This window comes from Pseudonaja textilis, chromosome 13 (assembly GCF_049901715.1).
Source record: "Pseudonaja textilis isolate UNSWEBS1 chromosome 13, rPseTex1.2, whole genome shotgun sequence".
Taxonomy (NCBI): Eukaryota; Metazoa; Chordata; class Lepidosauria; order Squamata; family Elapidae; genus Pseudonaja; species Pseudonaja textilis.
Genome location: NC_142002.1, coordinates 2,470,958 through 2,488,643, shown reverse-complemented (window position 1 = coordinate 2,488,643; position 17,686 = coordinate 2,470,958). Strand labels below are relative to the sequence as shown.

The following is a 17,686-nucleotide window of genomic DNA, read 5'->3' as shown; positions in this document are numbered from 1 at the left end:
TTGAGTGCCAACATTTGAACTTTCCAAGAGTCCTTGCATATTTTTTTTTTCTGGCTTGCTGGACTGATTACCTGGATCCTTCGATTCCTGAACTTGATATGCCCTGCTGGATTTATTGCTGTGCAGCCTTGATGTACACAGCACTGGGCTAGACTATCTGCAGCCAGAGGCTGTGTGTGTGTGTGTGTCTGTGTCTGTGTGAGATCACTTTGCTCTGGGACTTGCCAGAAACGTGGAAGCGTTTGGGGAAATTTGGAGCAATAAAGGGGCGGTTTGACCTGCCAGCTATTTGTGTTATCTGCGTGCCGTGCCCTGGGTCATCACACTGGCATTCTTTCGGATGTTTTCCATAACACTAAAGCTTCAGTTTTCCCTTGAGATTTCATGAGACCCAGAGAGGCTCACCTGTCCTCACCTGCCTGACCACGAAATAAAAGCAAGAACACCCACACTTTCTCCCCCAAACCTCTTTTTCAAAAGCAAATATTTGTGGATCAAATTCAATGAGAACTAACAGGGGTTAAAAAAAATATATGTAGGAGGGTTTTTGGGCATAGAGACATGGCCGGCTCTCGCTGGAGTCCACTGAGATGAGGATGCACCTTCTCAATGAAAGTGGCCATCACTTTCTTAAACCATCTTTTGTCTTCCTCTTTGATGCCGGCTACCCTGAACAGCATCAGGCTGCCAGATCCGGTTCCCCGATGGATTTCCCATCATGCTCCTGGGGAGGACCCACGGGTGGGCTGCTGGAGGTTCGCAGGGATTCGGGAAAGCGCCTAGCTAAGATTCTGTTCTGTGCAGTTCTGTGCAGTTTGGAGAACCCCAAAATCCCCTTCTACCCCGTCCCTCCCCTCCCAGGAGCCCCAGCGCAGCCCGTTTTGAATGCAGGGGACTGCAGGGCGCACGCAGAGCCTCGGGGAGGGTGAAAAACGGGCCTCCTGGAAGTTCAGGAAGGCCGGAAATGGGCCCGTTTCTGGCTTCCAGAGAGCCTCCGGAGTCCGGGGAAGCCGTTTTTGCCTTCCCGGAGGCTCAACAAAAGCCTCTGGAGTCTGGGGACGGTGAAAACGCCCCCCTGCCATGGTGCAGGTGGCCACCAAGCAACCGGACAAAGAACCCGTTGCTAAAATTTTCGAAGCCCACCCCCGGGACTATCTCTTCACGGCAGGGTGGGAAATCCCCCCCACGGCAACCTGCATAGTTGCATTTGACGGAGTGTAATTTAATTTTTGCAAGCAACTGAAGTGCGGTTTAAAGCGTCGCTCTTCATAGAGTCAATGTTTTTGGTAACGCCAAGCATGGAAAATTCTCACGGATTTTGGGAAAACCTTGAAGGCGGAGACTATATTTCTGCAGGGTTTGGGGCCCTGCAGCCTTGAGCAAGACAAGCCAGGCGGCGCCTCTGCGAAAGGAGTGCCTTCTCCCAGAGACCCTCTGAACAGAAGTTCGCCCGGAGGCCATCAAAACTTTATGTTTCCATTTCCCCCTTATTCTCTCTCCAGACTGCCAACGTTTGGTTCCCCATATTTCTATCAGAGGGAACATGATTGAATGGCCAGTGACAGAATTTATTCATACAATTACTGTGATGGCAACAATAAATCTGGCGACAGCTTATTGTGTTTCTTTGGGCAATATTCAATAAGAAATGAAGCGGCCGGCAGTAAACCAGCTGGTGACTCTGCTACACCAGTGGGAGAGTTTGAGGGACACACCCAAGCTCTCCACATACCTCTTCGACCCAGGCTTTGCAGATACATCGAGACAGGGAGAGAGGGAGGGTTGAGAAGGAGGAAAGAAGGATGGATGGATGGGGAGGAAAGAAGGAAGGAAAGAAGGTGGGAGAGAGGGAGAAAAGAAAGAAGGATGGATGGAAGGAAGAATGAGAGGGAGAAAGGAAAGAAGGATGGATGGATGGATGGAAGGGAGGGAGGGAGAAAAGAAGGAACGAAGAGGGAGGGAGGTAAGCAGAGAGGGAGAGAGAGAAGGAGGTAAGAAGAATGGATGGGAAGGAGGGAGGAAAAAAGGAAGGAAAGAAGGAGGAAGAGAGGGAGAAAGGAAAGACAGAAGGAAGGAAGAGTGGGAGGGAGGAATGAAGGAAAGAAGAGGCAGACAGGCAGGAAGGCAGGGAGAGAGAGAGGAAAGAAGGATGGATGGAAGGGAGGGAGGGAGGAATTAAGAGGGAGGGAGGGAGAGAGGGAGGGAGAAAGGGAGAAAGGAAAGAAGGATGGATGGATGGAAGGGACAGGGAGGAATGAAGGAAAGAAGAAGGAAGGGGGAGGTAGGCAGGGAGGGAGAGAGAGGGGGGAAAGAAGGGGGAGGGAGGAAGCAAGGAAAGAAGGATGGATGGATGGATGGAAGGAAGGGAGGGAGGAATGAAGGAAAGAAGAGGGAGGGAGGGAGGGAGGGAGGGAGGAAGGAAGGAAGGAATGAAGGAGGGAGGGAATGACTGCAGTCCAGGATACAACATGCCCATTTCTGTGGATGATGGGATGCTTGTGTGTATGCAGCCACACAGATGCTCTGTCTTCCACAGCACACACCTTCGAGGGACTGGCTTCTTCCCCCTTTGGGGCTACTGTATGCACCCCAAAAAGCAAAGCAAGTTAGATCCACTTGATAAAAAGCTTTCTGTTCCCCCAAACTTACTCTGCTCGCACTGTTTTCCGGTGAAGCCCGTTCTGCAGGTGCACTGCCCGGTGATGTGGTCGCAGTCGGCCCCGTTCTGGCACTGGCAGACATTGGCACAGTTCTTTCCAAAAAAGGCAGCTGGGCACCCTGGAGGGTTGGGATCCAGAAAGGACGCAGGAAGAAGTCAAGCAACTGAAAATTGGGCTCCCGGTCCCCTTCACCCCGGCTTTTGCTAGCGGAGCTTAGGCCAGTAACCAGATTATGGCATAGCAGGGGATGATGGAATTTGTATTCCAACATCTCTGCAACAGTGATGGGATTCAGCTGGTTCGTACCGGTTTGGGAGAACCGGTTGTTAACTTTCTGAACAGTTTGACGAACTGGGTTGTTGGAGGAAATCATTGGGGCAGAGAACCGGTTGTTGAATTATTTGAATCCCACCACTGCTCCGCAAGTGGTTTGGGCCAGTGTTTCTCACCTTGGCAACTTTAAGATGGGTGGACTTCCACTCCCAGAATTCCCCAGCCAGCATCATTAAGTTGGGTGGACTTCAACTCCCAGAATTCCCCAGCCAGCATCATTAAGACGGGTGGACTTCAACTCCCAGAATTCCCCAGCCAGCATCATTAAGACGGGTGGACTTCAACTCCCAGAATTCCCCAGCCAGCATCATTAAGACGGGTGGACTTCAACTCCCAGAATTCCCCAGCCAGCATCATTAAGACGGGTGGACTTCAACTCCCAGAATTCCCCAGTTAGCATCATTAAGATGGGTGGACTTCAACTCCCAGAATTCCCCAGCCAGCATCCTTTAAGACAGGTGGACTTCAACTCCCAGAATTCCCCAGCCAGCATCCTTTAAGACAGGTGGACTTCCACTCCCAGAATTCCCCAGCCAGCATCATTAAGACGGGTGGACTTCAACTCTCAGAATTCCCCAGCCAGCATCATTAAGATGGGTGGACTTCCACTCCCAGAATTCCCCAGCCAGCATCATTAAGATGGGTGGAATTCCACTCCCAGAATTCCCCAGCAAGCTGGCTGAGGATTCTGGGAGTTGAAATCCACATGTCCACCTGTCTTAAAGTCCACCTGTCCGAGGTTGGGAAACCCTGGCTTGGACTGTTAATAAACCCAAATAGGATTTAAAGGTTTCTCTGAAACCCAACAGCCCCGCTGTTTCTTAATCACAACTTTGAGGAGTTTTTCAAGATTGGCTTCAAAGACCCACCAAGTATCCAATTAGGGAATCTGTGCTGGGGAAATGAGAACGCTACGTGCCACTATAAAATATGCGCTCTCTCCTTTTTGCTGTTGTTCACTTGTTGGGATTGATTTACGTTTTGCTGGGTTTTATCTGCTCTGATTTGGAGAAGGAGGTAGCTGGTTTTGGCTGAAGTTTGATTTGTGGCAAGCTCTGGAAATGCTCCAAGGAGACACAAGGGGGCAGTGCACGCTCTTTGCAGAAATCTTCCCAGCGGGAACCTTAAAATCTTACTCTGAGAACAGTAGGGCCCCGTCCAGCCAGGAGTACAGCGGCATTCTCCGTTGTGTGGGCTGCACGTCCCGCTATTGTGACAACTGCACGAATGAAAACAATCGCTGCCCCAGAAGCCAACTGGACAAGCTGGAGAGAGAGAGAGAGAGAGAGAAATAGAGAGAGAAAACAGGACAATATATCCCAATCTTTCCACCCTTGAAACCGAAAAGGATTTAGAACTTGGAATTATTAGGGTTGGAAGGGTCCTTGGAGGTCTTCTAGATCAACCCCTGCTCAAGCAGGAGACCCTATACCCTTTTTCAGACAAATAGCTGTCCAGTCTCTTCTTGAAAAACTCCAGTGTCGGAGCATCCACAACTTCTGCAGGCAACTTTTTCTAATGACTGATCATTCTCACTGTCAGGATATTTCTCCTTCATTCTAGGCGGAATCTCTCTCTTTCACGATCTTCCACCCATGGCTTATTCACCTGCCCTCAGGGGCTTTGGAGAATAATTTGACCCCCTCTTCATTGTGGCAGCCCCTCAAATATTGGAAGACTGCTAACCTGTCACCCCTAGTTTTTCTTTTCACTAGACTAAAGAGGAACGGTAAAGATTCCCCTCGCACATACGTGCTAGTCGTTTCCAGCTCTAGGGGGCGCTGGTGCTCATCTCCGTTACAAAGCCGAAGAGCCAGCGCTGTCCGAAGACGTCTCCGTGGTCATGTGGCCGGCAGGACTGAACACCGAAGGTGCATGGATCATTATTCCCTTCCTACCAAAGTGGTCCCTATTTTTCTCCTTGCATTTTTTACACGCTTTCAAACTGCTAGGTTGGCAGAAGCTGGAACAAGTAACGGGAGCTCACTCCATTATGCGGTGCTGGGGATTCAAACCACCGAACTGCCGACCTTTCTGATCTACAGGCTCAGCGTCTCACTGAACCACCAAACCCAATTCCTGCAACTTATGTTTTAGCCTGCAGCCTCCTAATCATCTACCTTGCTCTTCTCTGCACACTTTCTAGGGTCTTAGCATCTTTTTGTGTGTGTGTTGTGGTGACCAGAACTGGACACTTAACTGTTTTAAATATTTTAATCAAACAGCTACAGTTCAGCAGCTTCTTCCCCGAGATAAATACACTCTGTGCATGCACTGAAACTTCTCCCATCGGGATAGCAGGGCCAAGATACAAAAGGAATCTTGCGTTTAACATTCACCCACTTCATTCTTTTTCAGATCAGTACCAGAAGCAAAACAGCTGCGTATTTAAAGATCAGCTCTGCTTCACAACTGACTGTTCTCCAACCCACAAAACTGCCAAGCCACAAAAATACAAATGGAAGAATGGGAGGACATAAAAAAAAGGATTTTTGAATTATTTGTGCAAACTTGTTATATTAGGGGAAAAACCCACGAATGTGTGTGTGTATTGGGCCATATTGTGTTAACAAAATAAGTTTCAAGGAAAGTGTGCACAATTATGTGTAAAAATTGATGTGGAAATGGGAAAATAGATTTTGAAACTGGCAGACGAGAATGGGATGAAAATGAAATTTATTGGCTTTTCTGAAATTGATGAAGCATTTTTAGGGCAAGAAAATTCTCTCCTGAACTACATCAAACATTAAGCACGTTTCTATATTACTTTACGCTGTCTAGACCCTGTTAAGATTGAGGAGATGTATAAAGTGCACAAATAAACATGTTATGATGGCTTGTTTAACCAATCATTTTAGCTTCCATATATATATGGAATTATCATTCATCATCTTCAGGCTTCTGTCTCCGGCTCTGTGCTTCTCAGAGTGAGAATCAGAACCAATCAGAACACAGCCAAACCCCCTACCAATGAGAACACCCCCCCACCCAATCAGAACACAGCCAAACCCCCACCCAATCAAGTCCCACCCCCACTAGCAGTTAAAAGGAAGAAGCAACTGCAATCTCACATCACTCTGAGAAGCACAGAGCCGGAGACAGAAGCCTGAAGATGATGAATGAGACTTCATCGAAACGTTGCCTAGATACTTCGAATCTTACGCGGGAGAAAACCCGAACAACCAAAGATCCACATACAAATACCCGCGAGAACCTCAGAAAACAAATATATATATATATGTGTGTGTGTGTGTGTGTGTGTGTGTGTGTGTGTGTATGTGTATGTGTATGTTTGTGTGTGGTGTATTCAGCTTTGTTCGGGTATTTTCCCACATCATTAAAGTTGTGTTTTTAAAGTTGTAGCAACGTTTCGGCAGAATCTCATCTGCCATTGTCAGGCTTCTGTGTTGTGTTCGTCTGTGAGTCAGACTTTCACAGCCGTTTCAGTTTTAAATTTGGGGCTAGCCTACTGCTATGCCAGAATGGTTTTCTCTTCATCCTGATTGGTTGGGAGTCTTGGTCAGACGAACACAATACAGAAGCCTGATGATGGCAGATGAGATTCTGCCGAAACGTTGCTACAACTTTAAAAGCACAACTATAATGACGTGGGAAAATACCTGAACAAAGCTGAATACCATACATGTAAGTACCCGCGAAAACTTAAGAACACACACACACACACACACACACACACACATATATATATATATATATATGAATGAAATATTTGCCACTGGCCCAATTTAACAGGAATGCAGAGGAATTTCTCAAGCCTTTTCGAAGTAACCACCCAACGAAATTGATAGCCTGCCTAATTTTTATTTTGATTGACAGCCATATTGAACTCACGAAAGACCTACAATAAAAGCAAAATTGCAGCTGTCTGTTTTTATCCAGTGCCTACTGTATCACCGGAGGTTTGATGTATTTTGCAATAAATGCTGTTTAATATCCCCTGCTGCACAGTGAATACGGAGGGGGAAAAAAACACACTGGGGACACGCTGGTCTTCCGTGCAATGCCTCATCTCTGATGAAGGACTTGTTTAGAAAATGCTACTTTTAGGATCCGCAGATGTCAATCTTCCGTCGAGGCAATTTAGAAAAAAATGACTACCCCTGTTTCTCAGACTCTAACAAGTAAATTACACGTAAGAGGAACTACAAAAGAATTTCCCTTCTGTCTATAGCAGTGGTTCCCAACCATTTTTTTCACCCCGCACCCCTAAAGAAATTTCACTCGAACCTCGCACTCCCTAAAATTTAGACTTTAGGAACTATTGAACGCATTAAATATAGGATTGAATCTTTTCAGCTATGTATGTGGCGGCCACTAAATAACGATACTTAATTCTAAAATGAAAACAAAGTTAATCCATTGCATAATAAATAAAAATGCCAACATATAGCCAATATCCTATTATTTACCTGGACTTTTCTCGCACCCGCTGGAATATCGTCTCGTACCCCCAGGGGGTGTGAGCACCCCAGGTTGGGAACCCCTGTTCTATAGCAACATGGACCTTCACGCACCCAGATTTGTCGATCGCTTAATTATTCAGGAAAGCCTTGAAAAGAATGGTCTTTCCTTCAAAACAAGAACAAAAAAATTCCCGGTGTTTCGAGTGGATTAAGGCAGGGTGTTAATGGAAAACATCTTATGGGTCAAAGATGCAAACAGAACTCTTGGCCAACTTTCAAATTTTGTAAAATAGATCTATTTGCTTTGCTGAAAGGCGCTCTTTTTCATTTAGAATAGAATAGCATCGAACTAGAAGAGACCTTGGAGGTCTTCTAGTCCAGCCCCCTGCTCAAGCAGGAGAACCTAAACTACTTAATTGGGTGTCCAGTCTCTTCTTAAAAACCTCCAGGGATGGTGCAGCCACAATTTCTGGAGGCAAACTATTCCACTGTTTAATTGTCCTCACTGCTACGAAGTTTCTCCTTAATTCCAGGTTGCTTCTCTCCTTGGTTAGTTTCCATCCATTGTTTCTTGTCCTGCCCTCAGGTGCTTTGGAGCATAAATCGACCCCCTCTTCTTTGGGGCAGCCCCTCTAATACTAGAACAATGCTATCACGTCGCCCCTAATTCTTCTTTTCTTTAGACTAGCCAGACCCAAATCCTGCAACCGTTCTTCATAAGGTTTAGTCTCCAGGCCTTTGATCATCTTAGTTGCTCTTCTCTGAACTTTTTCCAAAGTCTCAACATCTTTTTTTGTAGTATGGTAACCAAAATTGGTTCCAGTATTCCAGGTGTGGCCTTACTAGGGTTTTGTAAAGCGGTACTGATCTTGATTCTATGCCTCTGTTAAGGATCGTATTAGCTTTTTTGGCGGTGGCTACACACTGCTGGCACATATTCAAGTGATTGCCCACGAGGACTCCAAGGTCCCTTTTTATTATTTATTGGGGTCTTTGTGTAAAATTAGTTGCAGGGGTATCAGGGCAAAAAAAAGGACATTTGCAAATTTAGCAATAGCCCTCTAAAGACAGGGGTCGCCGAGTTGCAGCTCCCTACCGCGCTGTGGCCTGTTTGGGCTGTGGAAGCAGTGGGGCAAACGTATGTGCAACTCTACTTGTGCGAGTGATGAGTGCTCATGGCAGTGCGTGAAGCTCCATTTGAGTAAGCGCCTGGTGCGCGCATATCCCACCGCCTTCCACAAACAGAGTCGCGTGCGCAAGCATGCACACAGGTGCTCTCACAGAACCATCCCCTCTCCCCTCCCTCACCATTCTGGAAAGATTGGAGACTATTCTAATGGATAATCTCCTTCTAACAACTCCATAATCCCTTGCGGGGTGGAATCTGGCCAACCAAATGGAGTGTTGAGTGTTTACTGGCCGAATGCCCTTCCTGTCACCAGTGCGGGGTTACATTCAGCAGATATATTCTCAATGTGCCCAGAGAGAGAGAAATATCTGCCTCTACACAGGATGGATCTCACAGCTTCCTGATTGTGACAGGACAGCTCCACCTCTGGGCCACCGCATCCCTCTCCGAAGGAGACCGTATGAATAATCTAATTGTGTAGAGTGGTGTGCAAGTGCATTTAAAACATCGGTTTTCTCCTCAAAATAATGTGGCCGAGGCATTGTTTTCCCCCCGTCAGCTCACAGTGGAAATTAAATTGCAAGTCCTGTCCTTGCTCTGCTCTTCATGCAGGGTTTCTACGGTTGAGAGTCATGCCCAGAGTTTTCTATGATGTCTGCTCAGAAATAATTCTCCCACTAAGATCCCTTCCAACCTTAATTAAAGGCTTCCCGCCTTTAGGCCGTGCCCTTCTGTGGCTTCCTGTTGAGCACAGCTGGGAAATTAATAATGAACAACTACTTAATTATTTCTTTTTCCATGGCCCTCTTAACCGTCCCTTATTTCGGTTCCTGGGATGGTGGGAAAATTGTATTAAAAGGTCCCCCTTTTTTACGGGTTCCATTTATGAAGTGAAATAATACCCAAAAGAGGGGGGTATGGGAAGAATCTTGTAATTAAATCCCTACCTCTACAAACTGTCATTAAGTGGTAATTAGGAGAAACTCTTTGGGGGCAATTAATAGACTATTCACGAGTAATTCTAGCAATGACGCTCCTCAAGAACCAATAAATGGGGCCGCGTGTCCCAACAGGAAATTTTTGATTAAACAAGCATTGACTCGAAATAAACAGATGCATTTCCAATAAGGTACATGAATGAAGGGCAATTTTCATAGGGAAGATTCAGACTGGGAACCAGATTGCATCAAGAAACATTATCTTGGGATCAGATAAAAAGGATTACCCGAATGCTGGAAATGCAAACACGCTCTGTAGTAAGGAAATATGTGATAAGGGCAAAAAAATGGATAGAAGAAATAATTAAACAACAAATTGAACTAAGAGGAAAATATGATAAGAAAACAGAATATTTAATGCTACAACTATTAACAGCAGCAAGAATATCTTACACACAAAATTGGGAAAAAGACAATATGCCACTAGAAGAAAATGTGATAAAAAAGGATATTTAGAGTGTGCTGAGATGGATAAGTTGACCACGGAGATGAAAGACAAAGAAAAAACAGATTATTATTTGACGTGGAATGCATCGTATGATTGGCTAAATAATTGATATAGAGATGAATCGAGAAGACGACAATAGGATAATAAGGCAAAGGTTAGAGTGGACAAAGATAGATTAAGGAATATAGACAAATGAACAGATAACTAAGATATATGTAGAAGTATGCATACCATCACAGAAGCATTGCAATGAATGGAAATGATGTTGTATATAACAAAAATTGTTTAATACAAATTATTTTACAAGTAAAAGTAAAAGAGGATTAGCCATCCTCTTTCCACCTAAGAGATTTCCCTTCATCTAATCAGCAGTGTTTGTGAATAGAGGTAATCCTCGACTTACGACCACAACTGAGCCCAAAATGTCTGTTGTTAAGTGAATTCTGTCCTCTTTGACACCCTTCCTGGCCACCGTTGCTAAGTGAATCACTGCAGTTGTCACATTAGTAACATGGTTGCTAAGTCAACCTGGCTTCCCTGTGGGCTTTTCTGGTCAGGGGAATCACGCACACCCGTCATAAATACGAATAGCATCCGAATTCTGATCACGTGACCAATGGGGATGCTGCAACGGTTGTAAGTGTGAAAAACAGTCGTCACTTTTCCCAGTGCAGCTGTAACTTTGAATGGTCACTAAACAAACAAGTCATGAGTCGAGGACTACTTATAAACATATAGTTATCCCGCAACAGTTTCAAGACACTTCAAGAAATAATTTATCTTCTCCATGGTTGTGTTCAAGTAAAGGTCTACCAGGTGCATTCATTGAACATGGGCACTGTGTAAGGCAGTGATGGCGAACCTTTTTGTTGTGGGGCACCGAAAACGTGCACGTGCCAGCACCCACAATGCAATGTGCCCCACCCCCTGCGCATGTGCAGGCAACCCCCCCGCCCCGCCCTCTTACCTGCACTGTGCATGCACGCGCCTCCCAGCTGATTTTCAGCCCACTTGAGACCGTTTTTGCCCTCCCGGAGGCTCGAGGGAAGCCTCTGCAGCCTCGGGAGGCCGAAAAACGGACCCGTTTCGGCACTTCCAGTATGGCCGGAAAGCCCTTTTTTTGGCCTCCCAAGGTGGCAGAGGCTTCGCTTGAGCCTCCGGGAGGGTGAAAAACAGCCTCAGATGGGCTGAAAATTAGCTGTGAGGCGCACGCATGCGCAGTGCAGGTAAGTTTGGCTGGGGCTTGCGTGCCCGCACAAATGGCATACATGTGCCATAGGTTCGCCATCATGGGTATAAAGTCTTCTGCCTTAGGTAGGGGGTTGGACTGGAAGACCTCCAAGATCCCTTTCTGGATTATGATTCTCACACGCTAAGCTTGGATTGGAGTAACTATGGTTAATGGTTGTTTTGGTCTGAATCCCGCTCATCTGAAAAACGTGTGCAGCCGTACAGTATGCAGGCCTTGAAGATGGGTTAACTCACAATCAGGTTAAGCAGGTCCTGAGAACGAATTAAGAATCAGAGAACTAACATTCCGGAAAGTGAACTTAAATCATTGGTTTCTGTTAGGAAAAATACTTGAAATTAAAACCTATTTGCCTCTAAATATACATATGTAACCTTAAAAGAAAATTTACACAAAATTGTCTGCTACGACGTCTTGCCTGCCAATGACTTCTTCAGCTTCAATCACAATAATACACGGGCAAACAACCGATACAAATTCAAAGTAAACCGCTCCAAACTCAATTGCAGAAAATACGACTCCAGCAACAAAGCAGTCAACACCTGGAATGCACTACCTGACTCTGTTGTTACAGCCTCAAACCCCCAAAACTTTAACCTTAAACTGTCGACCGTGGACCTCACCCCATTCCTAAGAGGTCCTTAAAGGGGGCATGCATAAGCGCACCAGTGTGCCTGTCTTACTGTCCCCATTTATCTGTATTTATTTCTTTGCTCCTGTTTATGTTCATACCTATACATGTCATCATGTACAGGTTTGATAAATAAAGAAATAAATAAAATAATAAATAAATAAAATTGCTGCAACGGTATACAAACTAAAAAGATTACGTGTTTTCTCTTACTTTGCGAGCAATCTTTGCCGATCCATCCTGGGAAACACTGACACGAGCCATCAGTAGGATTGCAGGTCCCGTTGTTTGTACACAAACACAAGTTAGCACAGTCTTTCCCATATCTCCCACTTGGACACACTGTGGAAACAAAAGCAAGCCATCAGGGTTGCATTGGGTTGAAGAAATGTCTCTCCAAGGAGTTGCGTGCTGACCTTTGGTTGATCGTCTACCACTTCCTGTTTTGGTACAATGGGTAAAGGGAAAGAAACTGATATTTAATCCAGACAAGGTTTTCATTTGGACATTCTGTATAAAGGACTATAAAGCTTGCCAACTCATAAAATATTTCTATGGTTTTCTATGGTTATGGGGCGGGGAGCAGTGCAGCAGCTTTCAAAACCGAAACTGCATTCCATAAATGTTTTCAAAGATAGCAACTAGGTGACTGAAGTTTCTGCCGCACAAAATTCTAACTGGAGAACATGATTGATGACTCTGGGCTATGGAGGTGTCCCATTGGAGGATATGAACAGCGATACACCCAAAGGAGTGGGGGGAATACCAGGGTCAAGGGTGACAATGAATGATGTGTCTCAGAGTCGGCTACACCCAGGCAGTGCCGGACATGTTTAATCCCCATCAATCCTTTTGAAGTTTTGGAAGTTTGGCTCAAGACTCATGATTTAATTGGGGTAACTGATGGAATCCCGACACTTGCATTGTATGGGATTGTCCTGTCCACAAAGAACCAAATTCATAGACTGTAGAAATTAATGAACTCAACTCACTTTGCAGAAGTGCAGATGGACTACCAGTTCTCACCAGCGTAGACTGCTACACCAGCTGTGATCCTGTCTAAAATCAGATTTACCCCTTTTTTTTAAAACATTGTGATCTCCGCATGTACTGTTGCAATGCAGTCTAAGTACAGCTGCCTCTGGAAGATGCTCAAGAAAGGGCTGACCAGATGTTGGCAGGAGAGAAACCACTAGAACACCCATTACTAATTCTGTGTCACTTTATTAGCTAGGTTATTATAAAGCCTATCAAAGAGAAAGTTTAGACAAGATATAATTGTCTTCCAGCATGTGTCAAGCTCAAATTTCATTGAGGGCCGCATCAGGGTTGTGTTTGACCTTGGAGGGCTGGGGCATGGTGTGAGAGGTGTGGCCAGGGGCGTGGCCATGGTGGGCATGGCATGGGACTCGTGTCGGGGGAACCTGTGGTGGCCAAGTGCTAAGGCAGGATTTCCCTGAGACCCTTTCTTACTCTCATTATAATCTCCTTCCTTCCTTCCTTCCTTCTTTCCTTCCTTCCTTCCTTCCCTCCCTCCCTTCCTCCCTCCCTCCCTCCTTCCTTCCTTCTTTCTTCTTCTTTTTCCTTCCCTTCTTCCCTTCTTTTTCCTTCCTTGCCTTCTTCACATCTTTCCTTATTTTTCTTTGTCTTTCCTCTTTCCCTTCCTCCTTTCCTGCTCAAATGCAACAGGAGAAACATTTTCCTTTTTGTTCTGCTTTTAGTTTGTCGAAGCTCAGGGGAGTGGGAGCGCTGGCAGAGGCACCATGGGCTGGTCCTTTGCTGTTTCCAGGCCCCGTGAGTTGGATCTAAGCACCCCGCAGGCTGAATCGGGCCCACGGGCCTTGAGTTTCACACCCCTGACTTAGGCTGTCACAGAGAAGAGAGGATCAGCCTATTTCTCCAAAGCACCTGAAGGCAGGACAAGAAGCAACGAATGGAAACTATTCAAGGAGAGAAGCAACTTAGAACTAAGGAGAAACTTCCTAACAGTGAGAACAATTAACCAGTGGAACGACTTGCCAACAGAAGTTGTAGGTGCTCCATCACTGGGGATTTCCAAGTAGAGATTGTGTAGCCATTTGACTGGGAATGTCAACCTCCAAGATTCCTTCTTCTGCTTAACTCTTTCTGGCTGCCATAGAAACGGGGGGGGGAGGGGCGGAATAATTGGGTCTCGTGTGGGGGAAAGGGTGCTGGAGGTTGAAGTTGTGTGAATTGTAGAAGTTGGGGTGCTTTCTTGCTTACTGCGCAAATGCAGCCACTTATCTTTTCTAGGTCAAGGTCAACCGTCTCAGCATACCAGATGTGTGAGACACCACCTGAAGATGTACCCACATGACATTATGCACACCTCAGATTGGATGTCCAGTTTGAATTGTTGGGAGTGAGGACTTGGGATAACTTTCTATATATAATTTCTGCACCTTTGTCCTCAGATCTTGTATCTCCTTTATGGCTACCACTTCTTATCCAGCAAAAGTCCTTTTCTCTATAAAAATGGAGTCCAAGGTTTTCTTTTTGGGATTTTGAATGGATTTTGAATACACCTGACAGGGATGGTGTAAGTTCTCCTGCCTTGACCAGGAGGTTAGACTAGAGGATCTTCAAGTCCCTTCCAGCCCTGTGATTCCGTGTCCTATGCTTCCAAGGTTGGATTCATAATGTTAGCTTGGGTTAAGAAAAGACTCTCGGAAATTACAGGATGTATCATTTGAATACGCACTCATGTATACCAATGTGTCAAGACTCAGCAGGTTGTTTTCATGGACTGTTCTAGAAGATTGATTTGCCTGTGCAGAAAAGGACCCAGAGCCTTTTCAGTCATAGTCTCAACATTGCATGCTCCATACTAATGAGTTATGTATGGCTTCAACTTTGCCTGTGTTTAAACTAATATTACTTATTTCATGATGCTTTTCCTGATCCTCGGTCTTTTCATCTTTGCAATGTTAACATTAAAGAGCAATTTAATGGCTTAGTGCTTTTATTTATTATCTCTGCTCTTTTATCTCTCTCTGTTTCTAACTATAATTTACAACATTCCACGATTGGTCAAAGTGCAGCTTTGTGATATATCAGGCATTTCAGCAAAGCAACATTCTGTCTGGATGCAAAACCACTTCATCAAAATAGCAAATATTATGCAAAATCCTACTGTCTTGGGAAACGAGTTTCATATCATGGTACACTTCTATCTAATAAATCTTCATTCTCCAAGATGATGTAAAGCTAAAGTAGAAGCCTTCAAAAAAGTTCATACTTCTCACAAACCATTAAATCCCACCAAACTTGTGAATCTCAAGCACGTCTGTAATTGATGGATCTAAGAATTTTGAGAGAAGGACAAAACTATTCTGTTTAAGTAGGAATGGGCAGATACAACTGCAATGCTAATTTGTTATTAAAGTTCTGAAAAAGGACTGCGTTCTTGTGCTATTAAAATTTCAGATGCGTTCTTGCAGCTATCATGATTTATGGCTCAGATTCCTTACACGGCTATTAAAAATATTTGTAAATATATTATTCCTAGCTAAAGTGGCCCTTTTACTACCTATCGCAGATCAGCCACAGTTAGCTCCGGAAAGCTTTAGGTGTGGCTTCCAGAGCTCCAAAATTTACTACCAGGCTGTAATTTTTAGCATGACAAAAGGTGGGAAATGTTACATTTTCTGGAGAGTCATCCTAGTCAGTGTATTTCATTTTCACTAGATTTAAATGCAAATGTGAACTCTCCTTCACTAGATGTATTCAAATAGGCGGAATGGCTATCTGTTCAGGATGTTGTAGAAGTGGATTCCTGCACTGGGGACAGGAATAAATCTAGATAATCCTCCAGGTCTCTTCTAACCCTTACATATAATGGAATTACAGAATAACAGAGTTAGAAGGGACCTTGGAGGTCTTCTAGTCAACCCCAGCAAAGGTAGGAGACCCTGTACCATTCTGGACAAATGGTTGTCCAGCCTCTTCTTGAAAATCTCCAGTGTTGGAGCATCCACAACTTCCAGAGGCAAGTTGTTCCACTGATTAATTGTTCTCAATGTCAGAAAATTTCTCCCAGGTTCTCAGGTTGCTTTACTCCTTGATTAGCTTCCACCTGTACTTCTTGTCCTGCCCTCAGGGGCTTTGGGGACCCTATCATCTCTGTAAGTGCTCTTCACAATATTGGAAGACTGTTATCAGGTCACCCCTAGTCCTTCTCTTCCTTAAGACCAGGGACCTGCTGGCTGGGGGATTCTGGGAGGAGATGTCCACCCATCTTAAATCTTGCCAAAATTAAAAAGCACAGTTCTAATGAGACATACTTCTTTCAGGAGGGCGATCTGGTTCAAAACAACAACTGGGACAAAGATGATTTCCTAAGTTCTAAGTTAAGGTAGATCCCTCCCATCCTGATCATCAAACTGAAAGAGCTGCTTGAAAGGTAGATTTTCACTTGGCAAACAGAAGATGCTTACGTTGGTTCTGTCTATAGATCTTTTCTGTCCTAAACACGAGTGATCAAATGAAGTTGGTGTTTTGGGCCTCTTTGTGAGCTGAAGAAGCTTCTTGGATAAAAGAAGCGAAATGTCTTCAAAGGAAAACCAGGAGTCTAGGCTCTATCTTCTATCTACTCTTGCTGTGAAATAGTGATCAGGACTCCAGACCTGAACATTATTTTGTCCAGCCTTCAACCCACAAGACCCAATTTTTCTACGGTATATCATTTCTACTTTATATAGTTATTTTTCGCAAGTTCTTCTTCTCCCTATCTAAAGGAATGATCAAAGAGGGAGGCAGTTTTGTAAACTTGGAAGCCAATTTACATCTGAAACAAACCAGGCTGAAGAAACGTGATTAAAAGAGGTGGCGAGAAATAAATATACTATCTTAATTTCAACTTGGGAGGCAAAAAAAGGGCTTTATGTTAATCCCAAATAAAATATTGAACTGCCTTCTCCTCCTCCGTCTCTTTCTTTTCTCTATTTTTTTTCCTGAAAAATATGTATCGTTTTGTATGCTTGCCCATTATGATAAATTGCAACACCAATTGTCTTTAATTAGAACATGAATATTTGATGGAAATCCTGCTGGCTGGATCAACATTTCAAAGAGAAAGCAGGGACGCTCAACAGATTGAAATCAAGAAAAGAAAATTTGACTTTATGAGATAATCAGCCACGCTCCACACTTTGAAAAATAAGCTGGATTCTTCTAAGAAATCAGACCTCATTTCCTGAAAAGAGAAAATTAAGTGTTTGGTCTCCTACTAAATGTTCCACATCGTGGTGATACCAGTTGTAAGGAGGAAAGAAAATGGACGCCTGCATTTGGTCTGACCATCTTTATTTGATTTTCTAAGTGTGATCTGTATTGAGGACATGATTGATAGCAGGGTTTCAATACTTGAAGGGCTGCCACTGCCCTGAAGAAGAGGGGATCAACTTATTCTCCACAGCACCTCAGGGCAGGACAAAAAGCAATGGATGGAAATTAATCAAGGAGAGAAGCAACCTGGTGATTGGCCCAAAGTCACCCAGCTGGCTTTCATGCCTAAGGTGAGGCTAGACTCACAATCTCCTGGTGATAGGCTCAAAATCACTCAGCCTCCTTCATGGTAGTACTAGAATTCACAGACTCCTGGTTCGTGGCCCGATATCTTTAACCATTAGACCAAACTGGCCATAGTTTGAATACAAACCACCTGTCAGCATTCCAGCAAACCCCCATTCCAATCGGTAACTCCGAGACAGGCGTCATCTCAAAAGGACCTTTATTAGAACAGCACCTGGCACATCTGTGGAATCTCGAAACTAAAAGTTTCCCAGACTCCCC

At 44.6% G+C, this 17,686-nt stretch overlaps 1 protein-coding gene across 2 annotated transcripts in view; it reads right to left on the bottom strand.

The window, feature by feature from the left end:
- Positions 1 to 17,686, bottom strand: part of MEGF11 (multiple EGF like domains 11) — a 498,439-nt gene that overhangs the window by 26,520 nt on the left and 454,233 nt on the right. For both annotated transcript variants that reach the window (XM_026709368.2, XM_087941849.1), the window contains exons 17-19: positions 12,086 to 12,214; positions 4,130 to 4,258; positions 2,650 to 2,778 (exon numbers count right to left, since the gene is read on the bottom strand). In XM_026709368.2, the coding sequence (XP_026565153.2) occupies positions 2,650 to 2,778; positions 4,130 to 4,258; positions 12,086 to 12,214 (387 nt within the window). The remainder of the gene's footprint in view (positions 1 to 2,649; positions 2,779 to 4,129; positions 4,259 to 12,085; positions 12,215 to 17,686) is intronic.